Source organism: Gossypium raimondii, chromosome 8, assembly GCF_025698545.1.
Source record: "Gossypium raimondii isolate GPD5lz chromosome 8, ASM2569854v1, whole genome shotgun sequence".
Lineage (NCBI taxonomy): Eukaryota > Viridiplantae > Streptophyta > Magnoliopsida > Malvales > Malvaceae > Gossypium > Gossypium raimondii.
Genome location: NC_068572.1, coordinates 45654299 through 45680614, shown reverse-complemented (window position 1 = coordinate 45680614; position 26316 = coordinate 45654299). Strand labels below are relative to the sequence as shown.

Sequence of the window (26316 nt, the reverse complement as noted above, 5' to 3'; positions counted from 1 at the left end):
GCAAAGATTTTACAATACGATCCTTTTATTAAAAAAATGTATAAATCAAATTACATATTAAGACCCTCTTATTTCGGAGAGAGAAAATGTCACACCCAATGAGTTAGGGTATGATATTTCACATCCTCAAAAATGAGCTTGTCTTTTGAAAAACTCATGCAATGAAATTTAAAAAGGATATTCAATTGTTTAAGTCAGATGAAAAATCGAAGCCCAATAAGTTAGGGCACGATTTCTCAAAATTCCAAACATTGAATATTGCCTTTATTATTTTTAGAAAAAATCCTCATCTCGAGAAAACAAAATGCCGTATCCAATGAGTTAGGACACAACGTATCGAATCCTCGGGAATGAGCTTTTTATTTATGTGTTTTGATTAAAGAATATTCTCGATTATTTAGATTCAACGAGGAAAATTGGAACCCAATAAGTTAGGGCTCAATCCTCTTGAAGATCCCAAATACCGAGTATTGCGTTATCTTGAAAGCTTTTGAATAAAATGATTCCCAAAACTTAAACCATATTAAACACAACTTTTTGAACGAATAAAGCGCAATGGAATAACAATGTACGACGCGAGGCGATAATTCGTAAACCACAATATATGTTAATGAACACAAATAATCAATAAATACCAATAAACAAATAACATACACATAAAGGCAATAATCTGACATCACATGTAAATATCAACATTAATATTTAAAAGCTAATAAAAAAACTAAGAAACAAGCAAATTAACATAAACACCAACCCAATGTACAAGTTTGAAATAACTAAAAACATGAAAGAAAGAAAATTGTAAACCAATAAAGTGTACATACAAAATTTAAAATAAATAATATGTAAGAAAATTTAAAATAGATCAAAATTGGAGTTAAAAATATCTAAAGTAAATGTTACATATGAAGAAAATTAAGTAATATATAAAATAATAATAATATATATATGTTAATCTAAATAAATAATACATATGAAATGAAAAAACTCAAAATAAATAATAATAGACATGATAATACATGTAAAAAGTTGAAATGGGTGAAATATAATAAAGTAGGTTTTAAAAGAAATAAATTATATATATATATATATGAGAATAAGTAAAAATATAATAATATGGAATTAATAATATATCATAAATTGTGTATAAATAATATTAAATTTACATAAAATGTATAAAATAATACATAATAAATTTGAAGAATAATATATGAAAACTTAAAATAATTATATGATAAATTTAAACAACATTCATAATGGATTTAAAATAATATTAAGCACAAATATAAAAGTAGGGTCAAATTCAAAAATTAAATATATCAAAAAATAATGAAATATAAATACTTAAATAAATTAAAAAATGAGCAAATTAAATCAAGCTAATAAGGATTAAATTGGTTTTAAAACAAATTCAAAAAGAAAAAAACGAAAATAAAATAAAATTGAAGGGCAAAAATGCAGCGCGTGAATAACGTGGGGGACTAATTGGGAAATATTCCCCATCCTCCAAAAAACGCAACACTGCGATATGGACTAAAATGAAGCAAAAATAAATGTTAGGCCAAATTTAAAAGAAATGAAAGAATTGATCCGGATGCGCTATAAAAGCAAGAGGACCATTTGCACAAATATCCCACTGAAGCGAAAACACGCGGATCTTTCCCCTGGGTTGGGTCACCGCGCAGGTCAAGGCCAACACGACACCGTTTTGAAACCATTGACCTAGGTCCCAAACGGTGCCGTTGCTCAGCACTTATAAACTAAAAAAAATAATAAAAAAAACCTAATGACTACTTTTGAAAACAAATGGCTAACCCTAGCCATGCGCCGCTCAGCAAACAGGCCAATCTATGGCCTCCCAACCTTCGCTCAACTTCGATTACGACGGAGCAGATGAAGACTCAGCCACCAGGTAAATTCCTTATCCTCTAACTCTTCTTTTTCCTGTTTTTTTTTTAGCATATGATTGATGAATAAAGAAACAGAAAAGAACATCCAGAGAAGAAAAAAGAAAAATACTCTAAAATCACCTTTCGAATATCCTTTTTTTTTTGCTTAGATTTCTTTGGTATTTTTTTTTATTTCGTATTCGTCCATGTAAAAAATTTACAAAGGTATTCTATTTAGTTTTATAGCCGAATATTCGAAATAAATAAATAAAAACAATATTCATTTTTTTTCTGTGCTATTTTTTTCGTCCTATTTGTAGGTACGGAGGCTAGCTGGCAGTGTACGGAGGCGGTGGACGTGGCGAGAGCAGAGGCGCGCGGCGTGCGGAGGGCAAGAGTGGCGACTGAAGGTTCCAGAAACCCTAGGGTTTCTGAAAACATTTTTCGGGCTTATGGGTATTGGGCTAAGTTGGGCCTAGTTAATTGGGTTTAGTTTATTACTGTAATCGGGTACTATAACTGGACTTTAAATATGGACTTTGAATTGGATTTTTTTTATTGGTTTTATTTATTAATTGGGCCCGGGGCAAAATTGGGTATTACAATAAGCATTTGTTGTGTGTTCTACTCTATCTCTCTTAGGTAGTGGTATATGTATATTTATATGATATGGGTATTGTTCATTGACATGACATGCTTCATGCATATAAACACGTATCCTACTCTAGACACAAGACATATTTATGACATTATGCACATGTAACCTCAAAGGATAGCGAGCTCATTAGGATCCGGCCCAAACTCATTCTAGTTTTGAGCCAGTGATAAAAATTATCCTAACAACATTAAAAAAGTTGAAATTATATTCATGAACAGATTTTATAACTTGAACGTGTAAAACTAAAGAGTATATGAAGCAATAGGGTAATGGCAAGCGTAAGATAAAGTAGCCTGGACTAGCATTACTATTTGGGTTAAACTCTGCTAGATTTGATGTTTGTGTTTGAAATTATCCCCCCTATTTTTGTTATTTGATTGACCTCAATACACGTTTTATTCCTGTGGATTAGATTCAAAGTTTTGTATTGCATTTCATCCGAAGTTGATGGATATCTTCATCGATGAGTAACATAAGAATCAAAACCTTTTTTTAGGATTTCTCTTCCCTACTAATAAACAATAGTGAACAAATGGGCTTACAATACTAGAAATTCGTCCTACTTGTTGGACATATATATATATATATTCAACAAGCCCAGTTGGATTCTCTCTTATTAGATGTTTTGATTTACTTTAAGCCTAATTCAGTATAGCTTCATTTATGTAAGAAAATTCTAAATAAAAAAAAATCAAAATTTTCGATTTATTCGGACAGTTTAATTTATTTATTCGGTCGGTTTTCAGTTTTGACATTTTAAACCAATTAAACCATAAGCCATTTACATATGCAAACCAAAATTTCAATCTTCAACCCAAATGCTCATTAAAAGTTAATACTTTTATGGGTGAATGACTATTCCATTCAGGTCCGATTTCGATTTCTACAGTAAAATACTCCAAAACAAAGGTTTGGTTTGGATGAATTATGGATTATGGGTGGGGCTGTTTAACACTCTATTTCTGAATCTCAATTCAACGCTCTAACGAATAGAGAAAAAATAATTTATTCCCGAGCTTCTTCCCTAACTAGAAAATCTCAAACCCACTGACCTCATTCAACTCTAGTCTTAGTTTGGAGGCTGTAAATCTCTTTATCATCCAACTTCGGAGGTTTGTGTATGTCTTGATTTCTTTCTCTTTGTTTAGTTTACTTGCTTATTGTGGTAGTTCCTTTGATTTCCAAAAAGGGAAAAAGGGAATTTACAAGCAAAATCTAAAAAGGCAACCAAGAAAACCTGATTCGATTTACAAATTAACAAGAAAAGCTCAGAAAGTAAGATCCCAATTTTCTCCTTTACTTGAACTACTTTATTCATCCACTCTGAAACATCCCCAATTTTTTTATGTGTTTAAATGATTAGTATTTGAAAAGTATAGGGTATTTTAGATCTGGGATTTTTAGCTTGTGCGAGATTAGAATTTCCCTTCTCCAACTTTAAAATTATTTCTTTCGGGTTGAGTTTAACAATTATTTTTAACATTACTATCCTTTTCACTTCTCTCTATGATTCCAATAGATATCACTTCTATAATTTTAAACTCTTAAATGATAACACCCACATTCACGAGTCATTTGTCTAGTTAAAAGTAAAATTTTAGTGTTTTTAAGTCAAGAAGAACAAAGAACAAAAAACAAAAAAATGCAGCCAGAAGCATGGCTACAATCCATTTAAATCTGTTTCATCTTTATTATTGGTTTGCTCTGGAAGCTTTTAGCATTGTGGTTGTTTCAGCTTGATTATGGTGGCATCTTTGCTATTATTTATCTTTTTAGTTAGAGAATTTTTTCAACTAATATCACCCTTTGTATGTAATTGTAGGCTGTCAATTTTTGTATGTGTGATTGGTGTGGTGTTGAAGTTTACTTCAACTTTTTTTTTTGTATGTACTTGTAGGATGATATAATGGCATGGAAGTATGTAATACTAATATTGTCACTTTTTGTAGATGTGTAAATGAATTTTCTACTATAATTAGACTCTTGAAAGCCGACCACGGTTTTTTATGTTAAGATAGATGCTGAGATGATTGTTGGATTACGTTGGTGCTACTTCTTTAACTGTATTTTTATTTTGATAGTAACACTCTTTAGCAATACTAGCGATGTTATTAAGAAAAATATAATGCTACTATAACAGAATCTAATGTTGGATATTTAGTAAACTTATGTAAGTGGTATAATTGGATCTTCAATTTATAAAACATAAGGTTATGTGCAAATACAAAAATAATAGTATACGATAAAGTATACTAAAATATAATTGAATTACATGTTAAAAAAACTAAATGGTATATTTGTCATTTCAACATTTAACGCTTTTAGTTTTTAATGATTTTACAAAAGTAAAACATGATTTAATTTATTAAAGAGCATATTTTTCATTCGAGTTTTTTATATATATTCCTCCCAACCAAATGAATGAATATTATTACAATACTCATTTCATTCAATCCAACCAATTCATTGTTATGTTTAGTTAATTCCATTACTGCTCTATTTCATTCTAGTGAACCAAACGTGTCATTAAAAGCTCAAACCTACTCAAATTTAAAATTCTATATGCATTAATAATTAAAACCCAAATTGATAAATTAAATTGTTTATGATATTCATTTCAATTTTATCATTTAATATATATATAACTCAAATTAATATATACCGGTTAAGAATAGTAAAAGACATGGAAATTTTATGTTGGATTGTTGGCCATGTGAGAAAATAAATATTTTGAGTTAATTAAAAATTTTTGATTTAATTTTTAATATTTTTATAATAAATTTGAAATAAAATTAAAAATAAAAGTAATACGATATAAAATTAAAGGAAATAAAAGTATTCTTTTTCCAATTACAAAAATTAATTCAATTTTATTTAAGTGAATAATTTAATTTATTTAATTTCAAAAACCCTATCCTCCCTTTGTTAAAAGTTAAAAAGGGTAGGGTAGGAATATATGTGATTTGATTTTCTTGATACGAGAGCAATCTGCTCCCTTCCTACTGGCACCAAGTCATATACTAGACCCCTTTTTTTTTTTTACTTTTGAAAGGGTTGGATGAATGCAAATGGCTTGGAAATATCGATATCAATCGCACCAACAACCTTATTACGAGTCCCAATGATACAAATCTGGGACAGAAATAAAAGTAAACCTATATATATATGCTGGACTTTATGGCTACTTACCGAACATGGAGGTAGAAATATTGTGGTGCAGCCATGAAGACCAAATGGGCCCTTTCTTAATTGGAATCTAAGAACTGAAGAATGATTAAATGACCAAAAAGGAAAAGCAAAGCCTTCTCACTCACTGTCTCCTACACCAACAAAAACAAAAGAAAGCAATGCCAAATTGAAGAAACGAATCCAGGGCCACAAAAGAAAAATGATGGGGAGCCTTCACTTACACTCCACAGCCCTGGGATTCTTCTTTCTCTTCCTGTCTCTCAGACTCAGTCATGGCCTTCTCGTCAAACCTCATATCTTCATCTATGGTGGTTGCTCTCAGGAAAAGTACGGTCCCAACACCCCATTTGAAGCTAACCTCAACGCTTTTCTATCATCCGTTGTTACCTCAGCCTCTCAAGTCTCCTACAATACCTATGCCACCGGAAATGGAAGCTCAACGCCCCCAGATGGAACCACCGTCTATGGCTTATACCAGTGCAGGGGTGATTTACAGAGACCCGACTGCTCAAGATGCATGCAAAGTGCCGTTAACCAGATAGGGTTGGTTTGCCCTTACTCCTACGGTGCTTCATTACAACTAGAAGGCTGTTATTTAAGATACGACCGTGCTAGTTTCTTGGGGACACTCGATACAAGTCTGAAGTTCAAGAAATGCAGTAAAAGTAGTGTTAATAACGACGTGGAGTTCTTTAGGCGTAGAGATATAGTGTTAGCCGATTTGGAGGCGGGCGTTGGTTTTAAAGTCAGTTCGTCGGGTATGGTCGAGGGTTTTTCCCAGTGTATGGGGGATTTGAGCTCGAGTGATTGCTCCTCTTGCCTTGGGGATGCTGTTGGGAAACTGAAGAGCTTATGCGGATCAGCTGCGGCAGCTGATGTTTTCTTGGGGCAGTGTTATGCTCGGTACTGGGCATCTGGATACTATCAAGAATTCTCTTCTGCAGGTTAATTTCATATCCTTTTTAACTATAGTAAGATCATTTTTGGTTAGAAACTGATTGTTAGGGTAGAAGAACCAGGGTTACATGATATTGACTCACTTAGAGATAATTAGACAAAGGCCAAGAGTCAACAAGTGATCCTTTTATAAAGTAAAAGACATTAAGGGGGTAATGCTACATACTCGTCATTTCGAAAGAAAAAACCGCCTCCATTATTAAAATAAAAAAAGCTTCATATTATTATATCCATGCCATAAGCACTGTGTTATAAGTTAGTGGTGGTTATTGTTGTTATGATCAGTACGATGCTGTACTAAGAACACATCTGTGCATGATCACATTGTCAATTCCAGCCATCATCTCCGACTTTAATTCGAATAAGAACCATATGATTCGTGTTGCCTCATTAAAAAAAGAAATAAGGAAGGCATAGGGGAACATTTCAATAATCCATTATAATTTCTACCCTATATAGTGCATGGAAAAAAATATTCTTCAAAAATTCTCCTCTCATCTCTCAATAATACATGCAATTATGAAATAGAGAAGAAGAATATAATTTCTACCCTACATAGTGCATGGAACATTTTGATTTGTTATTGTTGTGCGTAGATTCCTCCCACCAAGATGAGGATCATATTGGAAAAACAGTAGCCCTCATCGTGGGTGTATTAGCAGGTCTAGCTGTTCTAATTGTTATTCTCTCATTTTGCCATGGCAATGGGTATGTAATTTCTACTTCATGTTATTAATTGTTTCTTCATCCTATATAGCATACTGCTTCTACACATAATAACAGTGACCCTTTTTTCTTTTTTCCCAGAATGAAACAACAGGTTTAACGACTATGTAAAGCCCTTCCTTGCTACCAAGTTTAGATTTTCAAGCAATGGTTTGGGGGCTGGGTTGAGTTTTTCTAATTCTATGTTTTAAGGTGCCTACTTTTTCACCTATTTATTTTCAGTTTTAAAATATACAATGGTGAAATTCTTATGTTTTCATTTAGCTCAATAGTTTTGGATATTAGGATAATCGCAAGTGATGGCCAGTTTAAGAAAACATTAATTTCATCACTCTTTGACTCCAAATCATCCCTATAATAAAAGGACTAAATCATGGTACAAACTAAACCATACGTGACATCTCCAGTTTTGTTTGCAAATCGTTTTGAAGACATTGATATGATAAATTATGGGTTTTAATTCCACTTAAGCTTGGGCTTGTTTGGTCTTCCATGGGCCTCCATGCATCATCGTTGAAGCCCATTTATTCTTCATTCGGAATGCCCCGCAATTTTAATTCAATCCTCATATTTAATTTTTAATCTTGAAAGCATTTCAAATCAATCCTTAAACTACAAATACCATATCAATGAAGCTGATGTGGAATATATTTAAAATACACTTATATTTATTTTATAAATTACTTAAACCTAGCATATTAAAAAAAAAACACATCTAAATTCTAATCACATTCCCTTTTTTTCTTTTAACATGTCTAAAGTTTGACTCACTTAAATCTATCCTAGCTAGTATTTAAACCTCAGTTGATATTAGGGTATTTGAAGATAATGATTAATAAATTACTAATACTAGAATGGTACGAAGTTAATGACCATTTAACACATAGGGCCGGATAGCGTGTGGTCCGACATGACGCCTCAATGAAGGTCCTAGCTTGAGAATGTGCCGCTCTATTTAATGGCTCAACCGTGCCAATGTTAATGCAAAAGATGAAGAAAAAGAAGAGCAGAAGGGAGAGGCTGAGTTTAGCCATTGATCAAGACGTGAAGCTGAAAAATATAGACTATAAATTGAAGAATTGAAGTTGGATAAACATATATATATAGAAAGAACAGTGAGAGCTGGCCACATGCGAAGCCATAGGTAGCTTGCAGTTTACGTGGATTAAGAGCCATAATTGTGTAACGAGGTAATGAAGGAGAATAAAATAAGAATATGGTTTATGAATAATTCTGTGTCGGGTATGTTAAATTGCCGCCGAGTGCGCAGTATTTGGAGCTACAAGACAACAATGAGTTTATTTAATCAAATCTCAGTATAAATATATAGTAATCATCCATGGTTTATCTGTACAAATCCCCATTTGATTTTACAATATTATTTGCAGTTTATTATAGAATAAGAGCATGTGGGGAATGTTGTTTGACTTTTTGGTGCATGTACATATATCCATTTGATTGAGCAAAAAGGATAGGATGTGATAGACTTTTGACCTGAAAGAGATCATGTGGATGAGTGGGTTCTCGGCAAAATCAATCAAACGTGAATCTTGGCATATCTTTCATCAATTATCCTGAATCATATATTTTCTAGATTATTAAATCTGTAGCGTTTATCGGATTAAGATAATTTGCCCTCACTCAAACATGATCCTTTGACTAAATGCGGATTGATTCAATTAACTGAATACTCATGGATCATGACATTACATGGTTCGATTGATAGAGAAACAAAGAGCTACTAGTGATACAATTACAGAAGTAGAGAGCAATAACAACACATTATAAAGGAAAACTGCACACGCTTAATACATGTTACGTACTGGAACAAAGATTTGGCATAGAGCTTGTAATTACTCATTAACCTTCATTCCTGAAAGATAAACTCGGCTCCGAATGACGATGCTGCCAATCCAAAAGCCAGGCATGACCATTAGCCCAACTTTAGGCTTCTCATCAGTTTCATCCATTATCAAGTTGTTCACTACACTTGCCATATAAACCTCTGAATATTCACTTCCCCTTTTAACTTGGAAGATCTTCACGTTAGGATCGAATGAACAAGCTAGCCTATGCAAAAGCCATATAGACTTGGCTAATTTTAGAAAGGCTTGGTAAAATGGAGTCCGCGGATGCCCACCTCTGATTACATAATTCCGCTGGTCCAAGTTTCCGAAGAATGAAGTTTCCATCTTTGGATGGACGACCACAGGGTACTTGCTCCTGCAGAATTTACCGAATACGGAATCAGGATTCTGGCCTAGCACGTCCAACGGATCCATCTCCCTCAGAGCCAGGTATTGGTGGAAGAAGCTCTCTTTATTGACTGTAAGATTATCTAAATTAATTGAGAAATTCTCCACTTGAAACCCACTGAACATTCTCTGGCAAATATGGGACTCAAATGCATATTTTTTATGAGCTCTCTTGGCATATACAACATTGGGTTCAATCGAGTCAGCGGCAGCATCAAGGTCCCAGCCAGCAGCTTTCATCATGTTGATCAATGGTTTAGAAAAATCATGAATAGCTTTGAAAGCAGATTCAACGGCTGATACAAAGAGCTCAGGGGTCAAATCCGCAGGGAAGAATCCGTTTGCTTCCCCCGAGCCTTCAGATTCCTTCATAGACAACCCCCTAAGCTTTAGGTTCTTTTCTAGCTTCACTCTCTTCTGATTTGCCTCTTCAATTTGCTGCTGCAACTGACGAATCTCCGAATCCTTATTCTGAATTTCAGACTGGAACTTCTTTACCATAACTTCATAGGTTCTCAGCAGGCTCTGCTGCTCTTGAATCTCAGCAGCTAAGTGAGAATCCTGAGGAGAAACAGACACTGGTTTCGGGTTGTTTTCTCTGTAGAAGTGCTTTAGTTCGGATAGATTCTTCAGCTCGGAAATTATAAGTTTATCAGCAACTTGAATTTTTTCAGGGTCATAAGGAGTATGAGCAGTTTGGAGCTGAATATAGGCCGACTTAAGGGAGGAAATATTTGTAAATATTTTGGATATAAAAGCTTCCATAGCTTCTGGATTCTGCTTCATGCTGTCTTCCATTGGTTGAGGGTGAACTTTTTGGCTGTTGCTTTCACGGAGTTGAGTATCTTTTGACCCTGTCGGTAGCATATCTGTTACAAACCAAGGGGAGACTTATAACGGACTCTTTCAGAGAAAATACTGCTACTACAACACCTACAAGTTTTAACAATGTTATTAATAAAATCTAGCACATATTAGAGGGGACACAAGTAAATATAAGATCGAAGACAACTGAAAAATGGTATATATATATATAAAGAAAACTTGCCTTTCATAATGCACTGCTATCTAGACATGATTATATGCAAATCTACAACAATCTCAATACTTAATAGACTCGCCATGTTCTCAGTCTTAATCCTAACAGTATCACTTGTTTGATTTTGCTCTGCTCTATGGCAACTTGGAAATTGAAATTTGTATACAACAAAAAGGGGTTTCCTACATCTAACACATAACTCAGACATATAGAGGTTTGAAATACTGTTATTGCACGGTGTCTTTGAATCATTAGGCATGGATTCTGGTTACCAAACGCCTCAGGAGAACACAAAGTAGTATGTCATGTATAACAGAAGACAAAGTTCCCGAGCATACCTGAAAAGACAGCGAGCCCTCTTCAGGTTATATCCAGCAACCATAATAATCTTGAAAACCTGAAAGCAACAGTAATTAACAAATTACATTTTCGGGAAAAACAATACGAAAACAATATTAATAAATGGTTAAAAATAAAATTCCAGTGAATAATACAACTCCCTCATTCATCATTCCAAGTCCATCTCACAGGCACAAACCCCAGGTAGAGAAAGGCAATATTCCAAGAACTAAAATGATAAACTTTTCAACAACTAATCCTAAAATAATCAGATACACCCACTCTAAATTCCTCAATAGCGAATACGATTCCCAAAGCATGATCACATATTTGAGTAAAGAAAAACAAGCGGCAAAAAAACATGTTTTTCAATTAGCAAACCCCATCAAAGCTTTAAACAAGATTCCAGCAACAACACAAACGTTTAAGGTTGTTATTCAATGCCCTTACTTTAAAGCAGAAACAGAAAAATGCAAGAAATTGAAACACATTAAGACCAAAAGTTAAGGCAGTTAAGCGTGTAGAATTTTGGGCTGCTAATATTATTTTGTTTAGCTTTGTCGGGATGAGGAACTTTACCTGACTGGAGATGTTGGGCGGGTAAAATGGAGGGAATATCTTCAGACAAAGCAAAGCATTGGGAAAATTTGGTAAAGTTTATGTTCGGGTCATCGGTCCACGGTACGCCAGGACAATCACAAAGTAAGTCAAACCCTATGATTACGATGGGGCAAGTTTTCTTCTTTTATTATTATTATTTTAAAGGTCTAATATTTTGGTTTTTTTAAAATATATTATTTTAATTTTTTATAACAATTTTCAGGGAAAAATACCAAAAAAGCCGTTTTTTTTTAAATTTACCGAAATGGGCATTTTTTGATTATTTACCGGAATGGGCCATTTTCCTGGAAATCGCGTCCACGTAAGCGCGATGTCAGGGTACGTGTCAGGACATCGCGTCTACGTCAGCGCGACCTGCTGACGTGGACACAAATCGCGCCTACGATGACGCGATTTGCTGACGTGGCATGAACAGTTTATGTTTTTAGCTTGGAAAACTTTGAAAGGCCATAACTTTTGGCTCGGTTGTCCGATTGAGACGAATTTTTTTTTGATTTCAAATAATTTTTCGAGATCTACGCGCTGACAAACTGCTTAGAGATGAATAGGGACTAATTTGTAAAGTATAATTTGTTAGTTACGAGTATAGGGACTAAAGTGTAATTATTTCAAAATTAGCATGAAATTTTTGTATTTAATAATATTTGAATGTTATGGAAGGATGAAATTGAATTTGAATTGAAAAATGAAGCTTAGATTTGAAAATATGACTATTTAGGTTTTAGGGACTAAATTGAATAAAATAGAAAATTTTAGGGAACTTCTCAAAAGTGGAATGAGTTGACTTATACCTATAACAGGATGATATAAGACAATTATGTAAAAAAAGGTCCGGTGTTTACTTCAAGTAAATAAGGAAAATAATGATTTGAATGTTTCAAAATTCAATTTTAAACCAAAAAAAGCAAAATTTAGGGGAAAAAAGGATTTTTTTTCGACGAAAACTGCGGCAAACCGCCTTCGGCAGTTTATTATTTTAAAGGTCTAATATTTTGGTTTTTTAAAAATATATTATTTTAATTTTTTATAACAATTTTCACTTATATAAGTAATAATCGTAATTATGAAATACATTCTTTATTAAATCAATTCTCTATAATAACATATTGTTGAAAATTTTAATAAAATTATACCTATTTCATATAAGCAAACCTATTAATTATAATTTATTAAATAAAATAATCTTAATTAGAATATTATTTCAATAAAATGTTTAAATTTTGCATGAAAAAATTCTATTAATCATATTCTATTAAATGGAAATAATCTTTAATGAGTGGAATTAAAGATATCAAATTTGGAACATCATAAACTTATAAATTGATTACTGATAAATTAATTAATTTAATTTGATAATACATACAAATTAATTGAACTTATTAGAATTATAAACTTCATAATTAATCATGTGAAAAATTACAAAATAAAATATGTATAAAAGCAATAATGCATGCACCTATTTTACGTCTTTTAATTTTGTTGATTTAATTCTCACTTTCTTTATTTGATGGGAATTAACTAGATTTACAACTATTATTATTTTATAACAATCACTCTCCTATATGAGAGTTGATATATTTAACGTACGGACCTTACTTTATTAATGATACTTAACAGTTGAGTAATTATTTTGTTAGTTTTGAAATTTTAAATACTAAACAGAGTTTTCTTAATTAATATTTTTTATCCTTCTTATTATAAAGAAATTAAATTAAAAAAATAACTTAAAAATGTTTTTAAACCAATAATTCTTTTCTCATATATAATCATCTATACAGCACATAGATCAGTGTTTATCTCCCGTGCGTTTGCTTCTATGGAACAATTTACCCTCTATCTCACCGCACCTCATAGATGAGGTTGTTTGGAAGAAACACGCTCCACCGTTTCTCAATTTTTCAAAGGGGATACAAATCTCTAGTGGAATGGACTAATTTCTATTTTACTCCTTCCACTTCTTTTTTCCTCTAAATAAATATAATATTAATATCAAATCATTTTAATATATTTTATTAATAAATATGTATAATTTTGAAAAAAAATATTTGAGGAATATTTTTAAATTTTTAATAATTTATCTTTAATTTAAATATATTTTATTATTTAATATGTACACGATTTTGATATTTTTATTTTTTATTATATTTACATTTTTTGAAGTTCAATATTTTCTTGAAGTTATATGATTAAATATCCCAAAAATGCCGAGAATAAAAAAATTTACGTGTTTAGGCTATTTTCTCGAAAAATAATGGGAATAGGTCGATTTTACGAAAACACTCCCAGCTGACAGCGTTTTCAGGTGAAATGAAAAAAAAACGCGTCCAAATGGAAGAGTTTTCAGTGTATGTGCAAGAAAACACTTCCAGCTAGAAGCGCTTTTCTGCATTTCACCTGAAAATGATGCTAGCGGGAAACGTTTTTCATGTGTAATGTTTTATTTAGGGTTAGAGTTTTTTTAATTAGGGTTATGGTTTAGAGTTTTTTGGATTTTAGGGTTTAGAGTTTGTTTTTATATATATTTTATAGTTTTTTATTTTTTATATATTATTTTTTATAATTTAAAATTTTTTATATATTAATTTATTTAATTTTAATTTATTTATAATTTCTTGAGATGTAAAGTTAATAATTTTTTAATTTGATTTTTAGAGGTATCGTATTTACACCAATCGAATATTCTAATTATTTGAATTGCAAATTTCAATTCACATCATAATCGAAACTCGAACTACTCGGCTTGATTAAATATTTAAGTGCATTATTTTCAAACACTGATATAGGTTCAGAAAATATATCTAGGGATTTGTGATGGTTGAGTGGTTAAAAGTTTAGCTTGAAATTCTTAAAGAGAAAGTGTTCCACGTAGGACATTTTTTTAGTCCATGTCAGAAAAAAGCACTAAAAGCTTTTCCAGCTGGACACGTTTTCAGTTGATGTGGCAAGAAAATGTGTCCTGCTGGAGGCACTTTCAGTGCTTTTCTTTGACATGTACTAAAAAAGCGTCATACATGGAGCGCTTTCTCTCTAAGAATTTTAACTCCCACTAGCCCGAGAAAATTTTCTAAATCAATTGGCACTCACCCTCAGGTCTATAAAAGCAAGCTATTTCAGGGTTGATTGCCATAAGGCATTTACGAGCAAAAAAAATTGAAAGAAGATCAGAAGAAGAAAAGTTCACAGATTAGGGGTAATTTGGAGCTACCACGCAATTTGCATAAAGTAAGGATCATTTTTTGTTGTTCATATTTAATTACAGCACTATTTCTTTGCATAATATATATTTTTGTTTCAAACATGTGGAACAAGTTATTTCGTTGAAAATGAGTGGACAAATTAATTAGTACGATGGTGAAGTGCGTGACATCGAGAGCGGGGTCATTTTTTATTAGAGAACATAGCGCAATTGGATTTTAACCAGAACATACAATTGTCAGAACTTTGGACAAGTATTAGGCAAAAAATCATTAGGTCCAACCAGATGAGAGTATTGTCCCTTAAATATCGATTTTGCACTTCGATCGACCCCATTAGATATTACGCTTTCGATACAATAAAATATGTATTTGTTAAAAAATTTACATGACAAGTACAAAAATAAAATAAATCAATCCAATCTCCAGTCAGAATGTGTGCCATATCACGGTGGTCGACGGTTGCGAGTTGGATTCCTTCTTAGTTCAACCTCTGGTACAGGTTGTGGTCTCCGCCTCTAATCTTCTTCGCCTTCGTCCGTAGTTGATTGCGATCGGTTGCTTCTCAGTTGCCATTGTGTATCCTCCGATCTAGGAATAGGTGGTTGCAAAGATGGTCCACCTTGGTAGAGCAATGACCCTAGAGGTGTTTGCGACACCATCGACGTAATGGTATAACTATATTGTGTCCCATGCACCGGCGGCATAACAATCAGACGCCCGGTTAGTGCGCCAAACATAGACAGCCTATACGTCGTCGTCAGTATCGTGGTCGTCAGAAACGTCGATGGGATTGGCGTGTAATACCTGACATCCAAGTAGAAGTAGGAAAATGTGGTACAATGTGTGGTGCTTGTGTAAAAAAGAAGGGGTTAGTATAAGCACCAAAATAAGTCGAGTCATATTGACCAAGGGGTGGTGTGACCATCGGTGTCGATTCTTGTGCCAGTGTCAACGACGGGCCCGCACTGTCAACTCCGTTGTGGCCTCCTCGCCTTGGATTCCTAGGCGCTCGTGTGGCCTCCTTGTATAGGGTGGCCTGCCCCTCGCATCTTCATCTAGCAGATATGACTTGCCATGGACCCTAAACCATGGCATGTACTCCGGATAGCAGGCTAACTCGGGAGTGAAAATAGGTTTATGAGTAGGTAAAAACTCGTACTTATTGTTTCACATGTTGATATATTGGGCGTAGAAGTAGTCCAGTTCTCATCCGTCCTCCCTTGCAAGTCGACAAGATGCAGATCATCGAGGTCTTAGGGTGCCACTGGAGTTTATTGTTGGAACCTGAATTGCCACAACACTCTATCCAACTCGTGCATATCCACGGTAGTGTACACTACCTATGGCACTTTCGTGTGCTAGATGTTGTGATTGACTAAGAATTTTGACGGGATGTATTCTTGAATTGCTGGATCGAAGTAAGGCGTCCATTCAAACTATATTAAAATAATACAAATTTTAGTTATCTATATACTATTAATTTTTAAATGAACTATGTTAATATTATATAATTCAAAATTAAAAAATACATATCTCTGCTTCCGATCATTGGTCTAACAGAAGCCGCATATCTCGAAACTTGTCAAGTAGTTTCACGTAACTAAACCCATAGTTCCACCTATAGAAATAATATGTTAACACAACAATTAAAATTTTAAATAATTTTATTATGGTAACTATTTTAACTAATGAATTTTACCTTGTTACGAGTGAGAATGTATAAGGGTAGTCCGTTTGAGGACATAAAAATGGCAGCCGGTACTGCGCCCATGATTGTAGTAGTAGCATGCAACCACTGATTTTGATTTTTTGTGGTACCGTCGCCCGACACATCTTTCGGTACAATGTCGCAAACAGGGCTAACCCCTAGTTAAGTTCATTCGCTTATCTAAAGTTGACGAATTTTAAAAGCCACCTTAAATGGATGAGATTTCGTGACTTATCGGGCATTATAAAACCCCTGATAATCATAAGGATGTACGCCCGAGCATGTTGTTCTCTTTGGACTTCAGTCTAATCCTTATCGAGCCCACTAAAATTTATTTTTAGCCAATTTATATCTATCCGAGCTCCAAAAATGGTTTTCGAAATCTACCCCAAAAGTTGCTAGCATACGTCTTTCCAATTAGCTGCGTGAATTGACCCAGTCACTACCGGCCCGTCCACCGGTAACCCAAGCTGTAACTGTATGTCTTCTAGAGTGATAGTGCACTCATCGCATGGAAGGTGAAATGTATGCATCTCGGATCTCCACCTTTCCACTAACGACCAATAAGGGTTACATGCAAAAATTCGGCATCTAAGTATGGTTCAATTAAAGGTGATGGAGGAGCGGCTATTTAACTAGTCGTTGTGGTGTTGATCTTTGGGGAAAAACGCTTCCACTTGCAAGCGTTTTCTTGCAGATACGCTGATACAATTTTATGCATTTCACCTGAAAATGCTGTGTAAAATCAGCCTATTCCCATCATTTTTCGAGAAAATGGCTTAAACATGTAACTTTTTTAATTTCTGACATTTTTTGATAATTTAGTCGAGTTATATACCATCATTTTAATATTATGTCTTTAATAGTTATTTTTTACTCTCATCTCATTGTCATCATTGTATTTGAATCCAAATGCATATCTCATTACTAATTTTAATCTGATTGTTATAATAATTAATCTCACTGCTGCCTTTTTTTCAATCTTACCGAAACTAGTGTCCCTAGCCATCCAAACTAAGCGTAGAAAAACCTGTCTTTTTCATATTAGTAGAAAATAGATCTTTGATCCAAAAACAAAAACAGAAAACTCCTATCTGCTCAAGCTTCATTAGCTTGCTCCTGTGTCCCCATTTCCATGTTTTCAGCTCTGTTCTCAAACGATGTGGGACTCTACCTCTTAGCACAAATAACAAAAAGAACCAAGTTAATAGCAGTCAATGCAGCTAATAAAAAGAAGTACCGATCCAAATGTCCATCATTCAAATCCGGTGGAACCCAACCTGCTTCCCCATTCGTAGATGTAATGGCCATCACTGTTGTCAAAATTATGCTACATATATAACTAACCATTGCTGAAGAAGACATCGACAACCCAATCCCCAAGCTTTTCAATCCATCAGGTGTTTGTGTCGCAAAAAATTCCATCTGGGCAACGTACACAAATGCTTCAGACACTCCCACAAGCACATACTGTGGGATCTGCCAGAAAATGCTTAAACCCCTCGTGTTTTTAGAATCGGCATGTTTTAGTCTTTGCTGCTCCACGATGGCTGCGATTATCATGGATGCCATTGCCATGGCTATGCCGATTCCTATTCTTTGTAGCTCGGATGGTGGCTTGGGTTCTCTTTTTGTTACCTTAATGTATAAAGGAACTATCAGTTTGTCATATAATAGAATGAATGTTGATGTGCTTATTATGTCGAATGCAAACATGCTGGCTGGTGGGATATGGAAGTTTGAGATTGTTGTTGTGTTCATGGCTGCTCCTTGTTCGGCAAAGAGAGAGAGTATTTATATGAACACTACAGAGGACAAAACGGTGCAGAACCATATTGGTAGTAATTTTACAATGGACTTCACTTCAACTTGTGTGATGGTGCAAAGATGCCATGGATTTGCTGGTTTGACCACGTCGACCAGGGTGATAATGGAGGCTCGATCGAGATATCTGCCATTCAGACATTTAAGACGTTAAGAACCACATCCAATTCAAACAAATTAAGAAATTCATAAGCTGTAAAAAAAACATACTTGAAGCCATTGGTGTGAAGTATTCTTCTGACCCCATTATTTTTGCCTTGCTTCCTTTCAACTTCATAAAGCCCTTCACCATTGGAGGGTACTGAAACGTCCCACACAAGAGCAAGCAAAATGCAAGCGCTGCACAAGCAGCACATATCCAGAACCCCAAGATCCAGTTCCCAAGGTTCTGAATATATACCAACACAGTCTCAACAACCAAGGATCCCATGTTTAAGGCCACATAAAAATAGCTGTAAAATGAAATCTTAGATTGTTTTTCCGTGTTGTCCTCCTCGTCGAACTGGTCGGTTCCAAATGCAGCAAATGCAGGTTCAGGGCTCCATTGCCTAAAGTAATCATATATATAGCAACATAAAATACAACAGTTTCAGCTGATGAATGAGGTTCACATAACTGTCCTAGTTTGCCACAACCTTGAGGTTTTAGTAGAGACAATTGTGTGACCAACGATAGTGCTATCAACCCCTGACCAAAACAACAACAAAAACCAATCAAAACCAGTTCAATTTGTGCATTAAAGCCTGAACTGAGTACATGATAATTGTGTGAGGCTTACTTACAATAAGGTAGAGAACCTGAAATGAGACACATGTAAGGTATCTTCCCAAGTAGGAATCACTTAGAAAAGCACCCATTAAAGAGAAAAGGTACATAGTTCCCATCCACCTACTGAATGTGTTGGCTGCCTCTGCATTAGATTGTCTTAGAACAGATTTTGAAAAAAGAACCAATTCACCTCCACCGCCGCGAATGCAAGCGTAACCAGTCCTTGATTTACTGTTAGCCAACAATGAAACCCCAATTATGTATGTGTAAGCATTATTGTAACTTAAAACTGGCTGAGACAAATAAAGAGCATCTCCTTTTGTCTTAAAGTTTGGACCACATGTTGACAACATGGTACTAAACGACGAAGCTGATACATTCAATTAAATGGATGGTCAAATTCTGTAATTAGTCCCTGTACTATAAAAAGCTTGCATATTTAATTTATGTAATCGCTGTACTTTTCAAATTTCGAAAATATAACCATTAAACTCATTAAATTAAAATTTATTATTTTTAAAATTTCATACGGAAACACATAATGCCAGGACAACTTAGTAGTTTCAAATAATATTCAAAAGGAAGTTACATCATTTTAATTAATAAATTTAATTGTTAATGTTCATTAGGATTGGAATGTTAAAATTCAAAACTATAAAAATTAAAAATAATCAAATAAGTATTTAAAAGTAAACAAATAAAACAACATAAATTAAATCCACAAAAGAAATTAATAACAAAATTTGACATCACCAATTTCATTATTATTATTTAAATTAAAACTAAAATTTGAAAATAAAATAAACATTGTTTTTGTTATTGCCACAAAACTTGAGCCTACTGACAGTTAACTTACCTAATATAAACATGGCACATCTCCATCCTCCAGTTCTACCCTTTATGGCTGGCCTGCCATAGCGATCAAGCGATCCATCCTTGGTACACAAACTCCCATCTGGTCTCTTGCCATCGGCCTATCGTCCTTGCATGCAACCGCAAGAGATGTTGCAGACATAAGAAAGAAAGAAAGAAACCAGAAAAGAAGTCTTAAACACTCATGTAACATGTTCCTAATACAATCTTTGAAACATGCTAGGAAACATGTTACATTCCATACCTTAATGCCATTGATAACCGAAGAAGCAACGCAGGGTTGTTGCCTTGTCTCCATGTCCGAAATTCAACGAGAGAAGAGGGAGGAGATGAGATGATGGTGGCCGGTGGGGTTACTGATACTGTGAGTTATTGTGAGTAAATGAAAATTATATTTCAAATGTCTGTCTGTCTGACAGTATGACCATAAATGAGGTTTCCTTTTCTGACTAACTGTGGATTTGGCGATGACATTTATTGCATGAAAATATGGAAGAAGACAAGAAGATGTTATTAATTCATTGTTCACTTCTGGTATATGTCCTATGAGGACGCTTGGCAGTCAAGACCTGACAACTGGACTATTTTCCTTTCCTTATAAACAAGAAGATGGAATTGGATGCTATGTATTTTGTGGCAATAACAAAAACTCCCTAAACTATAATCCTTGATCCAGCTATAAATGAATGGAGTGTTTTTCGTTAATTTAATGTAGTTAAATTTTAAATAAATTAATTATTGATGCATAACATTTAAAAGTAAAAACTAAAGATAAAATAAAACCCTAAAAATTAGTGAATGCTAAAACTTCTTTCAAATATTTAAAAATCTTAAAACCAATATTTTTTTAAATGTCTATTTTTACAATATTTAATTTTTTTAAATTTTCATTTTAAATTATGCCACATAAAATTTAACATGTCATTTAACCGTTAAATTAACGATTTTAGTAACGAAAGGATTCAATTGCTATAACCTCAATAATTAAAGATGTAATTAAAACGATTTGAATTTAGAATGAAAATCATAGTTTAAGAATGTTTGGTGCAACGAACTTAAAAAAAGTATTTTGTTCAACTTTTCAATATAAATTTGATAAATATCTTAATAATGTGTTTAGTAAAATTAAAAACAACAATCAGGAGCTTAATTATCTTAACCTTTTGAAGTTAATTAATAATACAAAATTATTTTATAAATAAATAAATTAAAATATAATATTAATCGCATCATATCACTTTAAATTTTAAAACATTTTAATTGGGGTGTTAATGTAGTATTATATTAATTATTAATTTGGAATTAAATGCTATCTTAGATTTAGCATGGAGTATATATTAAAATACATAGATCATATGTTAAAATATCTCTTCAAAATTTTAATGATATTGTCTTGTAATAGATACATAGACATCTAAAATTTGGTACATACTTTCCATTAGGTTTAAGTTGATATTTAATACGATGATATAATAAATATGATGGAATATTTCAAATATTTAAAGTAAAATCTTTCGGGTGAATTTAAAATCTCAATCATAAAATTGGTATGCTACAATTAGATTTGATCATGCGCCAGGTCAAGTACTTGCTCTTAAGATGGGAGGCTTTGCGTAAAAATATAAGCTAAAAAAATGGGTTTGAAACAAAAGACAAATAAGTTTTTTTTGGCTTAGCTCGACCCGAATTTGTAAAAAGAAAATGTTGTTGTTTCCACTGTTTTGGTGTTGTTTTGCCACAGTTTTGTAATTATTTTGTTATTATTGTTTGTATATTGTATAATTCTTATTTTATTGTTAATTTTGCTATTATTTTAGAGGTATTTACTTGCTAAGTTGCACCTCTCTAGTGTTATTTAAGCATAAATATTAAATATATTTAATTTATTTTCAATTTATTGGGAAATATTTATTTTAATATTTTTAATCTATTTGATGTATTATATTTTTTAAACTTGTTTTATGCAAAAATAATAATATAAAAAGAATTAATACGTCTGAGTCGGATTGAACTCTAATTTTAACATTTTTATCCAAATTAGACTTAGACAAAATTTTATGCTTATTTTTCAAGTCGAGCCCGGACCTTAACAGTACCGGCTAATGATCACCCCTAGCTGCAATTAACTCTAGGAAATTATGTTTAAAAAACCCCCTTGAATATGTGTTTTACGAAAAATGAACCTAGGTGGGCCAACTGGGCTGGATTTTGGGTAAAGAACTCACTGGCCACAGGATCCGGATGGGCTTGTAGATAAAACGGTGGCGTTGTTACATAACGGCGGCGACCTCCTCGCTTCATTATTCATTCGTTCGTTCATAATCTCTTCTCCACTGGCTAACAGTCGTCTTTTAAGCTTCATGCCCTCTGAAAATGGTGTCTTCATTGTTAGCACTTCCTTCAACATTTTCCCGCCTAAATTTAGTACAAAAATCATCAATATTTATTCCCTTCACATTTAAAGCCCTCAGTTTACTGAAATTCCATAAGCAACCGCGATTAAGACCCTTCAATTATCCTCTCCTTCATTTTCCTTCTTCACTCAATTCGCCGGAAGCTCATTTTTCCACTTCAAGAAGACCCGTTTCGTCCAAATCCTTCGATGACGATTTGGTCGTTCTCGGCATCGAAACGAGTTGCGATGACACAGCAGCCGCTATCGTAAGCACCCTTTTCTTTTCCCGCTTTCCTCTTTCATTTTTTCCTTCATGGGTGTTCTCTATGTTTCAATGGGAAACTATCTTTGAGTAAAAAAAGGAAAATTTGGGTGAATGTTAGGTGAGAGGCAATGGCGAAATTCTGAGTCAAGTTGTGTCTTCTCAGGTAAGTACTTATTCCAATTAGCAGAAAAATTACCATCTTTATTTTCTTATGGCAGTGAAGTGAATACCTTTTCTTTTCACTTTAACTATTGGCCCTATGAAGGCAGATTTGCTAGCTCGATATGGAGGTGTTGCTCCTAAAATGGCTGAAGAAGCACATTCACAAGTCATTGATCAGGTATCATATAAGTTTCTTTTATTTGTAAACAAATTATATCATTAATGTGATGCAAAAATAAAAATTTAAACTGATTATAAAGTGCAGGTTGTGCAAGATGCACTTGATAAAGCTAGCTTGACTGAAAGGGAACTATCTGCTGTTGCTGTTACTATTGGACCTGGTTTAAGTCTTTGCCTTCGAGGTAATTATTAATAATGGTTTTTATTTTTTTAAAGCTGAACTTCGTTGTTAATCATTGTTTCAAACTGTGGTCAAAGTTACCCTTCCCTTTCGACCTATTTTTTATGCAATTTCTGTGCAGTTGGTGTGCAGAAAGCTAGGAGAGTTGCTGGCAGCTTCAATCTACCAATCATCAGTGTTCATCACATGGAGGCTCATGCTCTAGTGGCCAGGTATTGAAGCAATGACTATATATAGATTAGAATGAGGCATGCACCCCAGCACTTCTAAATAAGTAGCCTTCAGGTAAGACATGAGAAGAGAAGTCATATGTTGTTTATGAGTACCTGACATTGTTACTTCCTTATCTAGGCTGATAGAAAAGGAGCTGCAATTTCCTTTCCTGGCTCTGCTTATATCAGGTACATGCTTCTGGCATTGTAGCATTATGCCGCTTACACTCGTTGCATAAACATTTTTGCTTGTTAGCTAGCTAGTTAGTGAGACAGAGAGGAAGATGGAGAGATGCGTGCAGCGTGGTATTTCCATATAATGTGATCCATATTAAGGCTGTAATGTGGAACAACATCATGGGCAATAAAGTATTATTCTGCAACCCTTTGTGACATGGGGTAATTAAAGTTGTCATCTGCAGTTTTCCTCTTTGTATAAGTTACGGAATGCTGAAATTGCTTGGCTAATAACTCAAAATGGAAGTGCTTCCCCATCTGATTAAGCAATTTGGTGATTGACATGGAAGAAATAATAAATTTAGTTAAGCTACCTACTAAATTCCTGTTTGTGAGTTACAGTCATTGCTTGCTTGCTTGTTTTTCCTGTAGGTGGGCACAATCTATTAGTTCTTGCTCATGATCTTGGTCATTACACTCAACTTGGGACCACGATAGATGATGCAATTGGTGAGGCTTTTGACAAGACTGCAAAATGGCTTGGCCTTGATATGAGGAAGAGTGGTGGGCCAGCTGTTGAGCAACTTGCTCAGGAGGGTGATGCAGAATCAGTTAGATTCTCAGTAGGTTTTTCTTTTAGAGCTGTATTGACCTTTTCTAGAATGTATATTTGCTGGTTCTGTTGTTTTTTATGTATGGTTTTGACCATTTCATTTAGTTCTGAGTTTCACATTTGCACTTCATTTTCTTTTCAGATTCCAATGAAACAGCATAAAGATTGCAATTTCTCATATGCCGGTCTAAAGACCCAAGTGAAACTAGCAATTGCATCCAGAAATATGTATGTAAACCTTACCGATATCTATTATAATTTATTATCAACTCTTCCTCCTTTTATCTATCATGGTAATTCTGCTAGATCCCCATTTGTTGTAGTGATGCCAAGGTTCCCCTTTCTTGTGCAAGTAGCCTAGACAGAAGTTCCCGAGCTGATATTGCTGCCTCTTTTCAGGTTACTTCATTTTCCCTTCTTCTTCGTACCACAATCTTAATTCTATATCTATTCATTAATTTTAAAATATATTTATTGATATATGAGACCTTAAAATCTGTACCCCAGCGAGTTGCTGTGTTGCATCTAGAAGAAAGGTGTGAACGAGCAGTTGAATGGGCATTGAAGATTGAACCTTCCATAAAGCATCTGGTGATGTAAATTATATGTAATACATATGTGTATTAATCTTATTTACTACTGATAGTACTGAGTGCTTCTTATAGTTAATCTGCCACATACTGGTGTATGCTGACCTTGTTCTCATGTTGCTTCTTGCAGGTAGTATCTGGAGGTGTGGCATCAAATCAATACGTTAGGGCTCGATTGGATCAGGTTGTTCAGAAGTACAGTCTGCAGCTTGTCTGTCCGCCCCCCAACCTTTGCACTGACAATGGTAAGTTCCATTTCTGTAATTTTTAGTCAACTTATAAGTTTATGCATGTGTCTATATTCTTGTATGCATGTATGTATGCATAGAAAGATAAAATTATAGAATGTTCAAATGCTCTAGAGTATTAGGATAAACGCCTAAACCCAATGTTTAGACCTTGGGGAATTAACTAGATATTATAGATAAAAAAGTAGACAAGTAATGCCGTAATTTTTGTATGAAATAGGCGTGATGATTGCTTGGACTGGCATTGAGAACTTTCGTGTTGGAAGATATGATCCTCCACCACCTGCCAATGATCCAGACGATTTCATGGTACGTCGGAAATATCTTATGACATGACTCTGTTTGCTTTATAAGTTGTGCATGGTTAAAGGCAAAAATAAGCTAAAGTTCACTTGAATTTTCACATGTTTGCGTTGCACTAGTATGATTTGCGGCCAAGGTGGCCATTAGGGGAGGAATATGCCGAAGGCAGGAGTGAGGCTCGCTCATTAAGAAGGGCTCGGGTTCATCCATCGCTTACATCTCTTGTACAAGCCTCACTGCAACAACAATGATACAAGAGTGTGCATATACCCAAAATGCACCCAGAGCTTATATCTCTATTCAGTCTTCATAGATCCTCGACTGGTCTAAATTCAACGTCGTGATGATCCTTCAGCTTTAACTATCTGATGGTTAATTGAGGTTGCTCGTTACAATGGCACGATTCAGAATACGAATATGTTCAAACCCATTGGAGAGCTGCATGATGCTTTCAATACTCTCTGTAAAGCCTTTTGTTTCATCAATTAACCATGTAATTCTAAATTGAAGAAAGGAATGTAACAGATAGACAAGAAAGATGGAAAAGATAAAGATATATTTCCTTTTAAGTTAGGGAAGAAGCATGCTAGTTTTCAAGAGTCAAACAAAAAACCAAGCAGCCCATCCACATTTGGATTATTTCGGGATTAAGTCAACTTTAGGTTGGTATTGTTTTGAGTTTGGTCATTCAAGTTTGAAATTCGAGTTTTTGAGTCGAATCATTTTATATTTATATAATTTTGGATTTTAAGTTTTGGTCATATTGAGTTAGTTGCTTAGGTTTTATTGGGTATGAATCGTTTTGAATTTGGACCATTTTCGGTTTAGATCAAATTGAGATCGAGTTGTTAACTTTTTATGATTAAATTAAGTGGAGATAAGATTCAATTGGACTTTTGGTGATAAAATTAGACAACAACACAATCAAACAAAACATAATATCTCTA

General features: G+C 33.9%; 3 protein-coding genes, 1 long non-coding RNA gene and 1 pseudogene across 10 annotated transcripts; 3 read left to right on the top strand and 2 right to left on the bottom strand.

Moving 5' to 3' along the window:
• Positions 1 to 3337: 3337 nt before the first annotated feature.
• Positions 3338 to 4588, top strand: LOC105791659 (uncharacterized). Its single transcript, XR_001133050.2, has 2 exons — positions 3338 to 3659; positions 4370 to 4588. It is a non-coding gene; the product is annotated as an uncharacterized LOC105791659 (long non-coding RNA).
• A 1260-nt stretch (positions 4589 to 5848) lies between these two features.
• Positions 5849 to 8644, top strand: LOC105791658 (plasmodesmata-located protein 8). Of its 2 annotated transcripts, XR_008198766.1 has the most exons (4): positions 5849 to 6680; positions 7290 to 7401; positions 7501 to 7611; positions 8307 to 8644. XR_008198766.1 is itself a non-coding variant. In XM_012619842.2 (3 exons), exons 1-3 carry the CDS (start codon positions 5936 to 5938, stop codon positions 7517 to 7519), a joined length of 876 nt encoding a protein of 291 aa, XP_012475296.1. In that variant the 5' UTR covers positions 5849 to 5935; the 3' UTR covers positions 7520 to 7682. The 2 variants fall into 2 exon arrangements, 1 of the variants encoding a protein (XP_012475296.1); XM_012619842.2 differs by lacking the exon at positions 8307 to 8644 and having other exon boundaries at positions 7501 to 7682.
• A 429-nt stretch (positions 8645 to 9073) lies between these two features.
• On the bottom strand, positions 9074 to 11777 carry LOC105791657 (protein GRAVITROPIC IN THE LIGHT 1). Of its 6 annotated transcripts, none has more exons than XM_012619836.2 (3): positions 11632 to 11777; positions 11052 to 11110; positions 9074 to 10607 (listed from the first exon to the last, which is right to left on the bottom strand). In XM_012619836.2, exon 3 carries the CDS (start codon positions 10539 to 10541, stop codon positions 9273 to 9275), a length of 1269 nt encoding a protein of 422 aa, XP_012475290.2. In that variant the 5' UTR covers positions 10542 to 10607; positions 11052 to 11110; positions 11632 to 11777; the 3' UTR covers positions 9074 to 9272. The 6 variants fall into 6 exon arrangements, with proteins under 6 accessions (XP_012475290.2, XP_012475289.2, XP_012475294.2 ...); XM_012619835.2 differs by having other exon boundaries at positions 9074 to 10543; XM_012619840.2 differs by having other exon boundaries at positions 9074 to 10528.
• A 5836-nt stretch (positions 11778 to 17613) lies between these two features.
• On the bottom strand, positions 17614 to 20341 carry LOC105791656 (protein NRT1/ PTR FAMILY 7.3-like; annotated as a pseudogene).
• A 1979-nt stretch (positions 20342 to 22320) lies between these two features.
• LOC105791655 (probable tRNA N6-adenosine threonylcarbamoyltransferase, mitochondrial) lies at positions 22321 to 25938 on the top strand. The gene is made up of 13 exons (XM_012619834.2): positions 22321 to 22704; positions 22822 to 22866; positions 22969 to 23043; positions 23131 to 23227; positions 23348 to 23438; positions 23578 to 23627; positions 24048 to 24238; positions 24371 to 24456; positions 24552 to 24627; positions 24736 to 24819; positions 24949 to 25063; positions 25287 to 25375; positions 25489 to 25938. Exons 1-13 carry the CDS (start codon positions 22417 to 22419, stop codon positions 25618 to 25620), a joined length of 1419 nt encoding a protein of 472 aa, XP_012475288.2. The 5' UTR covers positions 22321 to 22416; the 3' UTR covers positions 25621 to 25938.
• Positions 25939 to 26316: the final 378 nt, after the last annotated feature.

Excerpts from the sequence above, each read along its gene's own strand:
- LOC105791658 (XM_012619842.2), top strand. The coding sequence starts at position 5,936 with ATGATGGGGAGCCTTCACTTACACTCCACAGCCCTGGGATTCTTCTTT. Across the intron at positions 6,681-7,289 it reads TCAAGAATTCTCTTCTGCAG|ATTCCTCCCACCAAGATGAG; the intron begins GTTAATTTCATA and ends TGTTGTGCGTAG.
- LOC105791657 (XM_012619836.2), bottom strand. The coding sequence starts at position 10,541 with ATGCTACCGACAGGGTCAAAAGATACTCAACTCCGTGAAAGCAACAGC.
- LOC105791655 (XM_012619834.2), top strand. The coding sequence starts at position 22,417 with ATGGTGTCTTCATTGTTAGCACTTCCTTCAACATTTTCCCGCCTAAAT. Across the intron at positions 23,439-23,577 it reads GCTCATGCTCTAGTGGCCAG|GCTGATAGAAAAGGAGCTGC; the intron begins GTATTGAAGCAA and ends TTCCTTATCTAG. Across the intron at positions 25,376-25,488 it reads ATGATCCAGACGATTTCATG|TATGATTTGCGGCCAAGGTG; the intron begins GTACGTCGGAAA and ends GCGTTGCACTAG.